Source organism: Acanthisitta chloris, unplaced genomic scaffold, assembly GCF_000695815.1.
Source record: "Acanthisitta chloris isolate BGI_N310 unplaced genomic scaffold, ASM69581v1 scaffold23013, whole genome shotgun sequence".
Lineage (NCBI taxonomy): Eukaryota > Metazoa > Chordata > Aves > Passeriformes > Acanthisittidae > Acanthisitta > Acanthisitta chloris.
In genome coordinates, this window is record NW_008666875.1 from 3,827 (window position 1) to 4,137 (window position 311).

The 311-nt window shown below is 61.7% G+C and overlaps 1 protein-coding gene across 1 annotated transcript in view; it reads left to right on the top strand.

Annotated features, from left to right (window-relative positions):
* Positions 1–283, top strand: part of LOC103799947 (ephrin-B1) — a gene marked incomplete at its 5' end in the record, with an annotated part of 2,778 nt that extends 2,495 nt beyond the window's left edge. Inside the window, one exon of the mRNA XM_009072304.1 lies at positions 3–283. Within this exon, the coding sequence (XP_009070552.1) occupies positions 3–283 (281 nt within the window). The remainder of the gene's footprint in view (positions 1–2) is intronic.
* Positions 284–311: the final 28 nt, after the last annotated feature.

Sequence of the window (311 nt, forward strand, 5' to 3'; positions counted from 1 at the left end):
CCTCATCAGCATCTTCCTCGTGCTCCTTCTGATCAAGATCCGCAAGCGGCACCGGAAGCACACGCAGCAGAGAGCCGCAGCCTTGTCCCTCAGCACCTTGGCCAGCCCCAAATGCAGCGGGAATGCGGGCTCGGAGCCCAGCGACATCATCATCCCCTTACGGACTACAGAGAACAACTACTGCCCGCACTACGAGAAGGTGAGCGGGGACTATGGGCACCCCGTCTACATCGTGCAGGAGATGCCCCCGCAGAGCCCTGCCAACATCTACTACAAGGTGTGAGAGCAGCCCGGGCAGGCGGGCAAGCAGG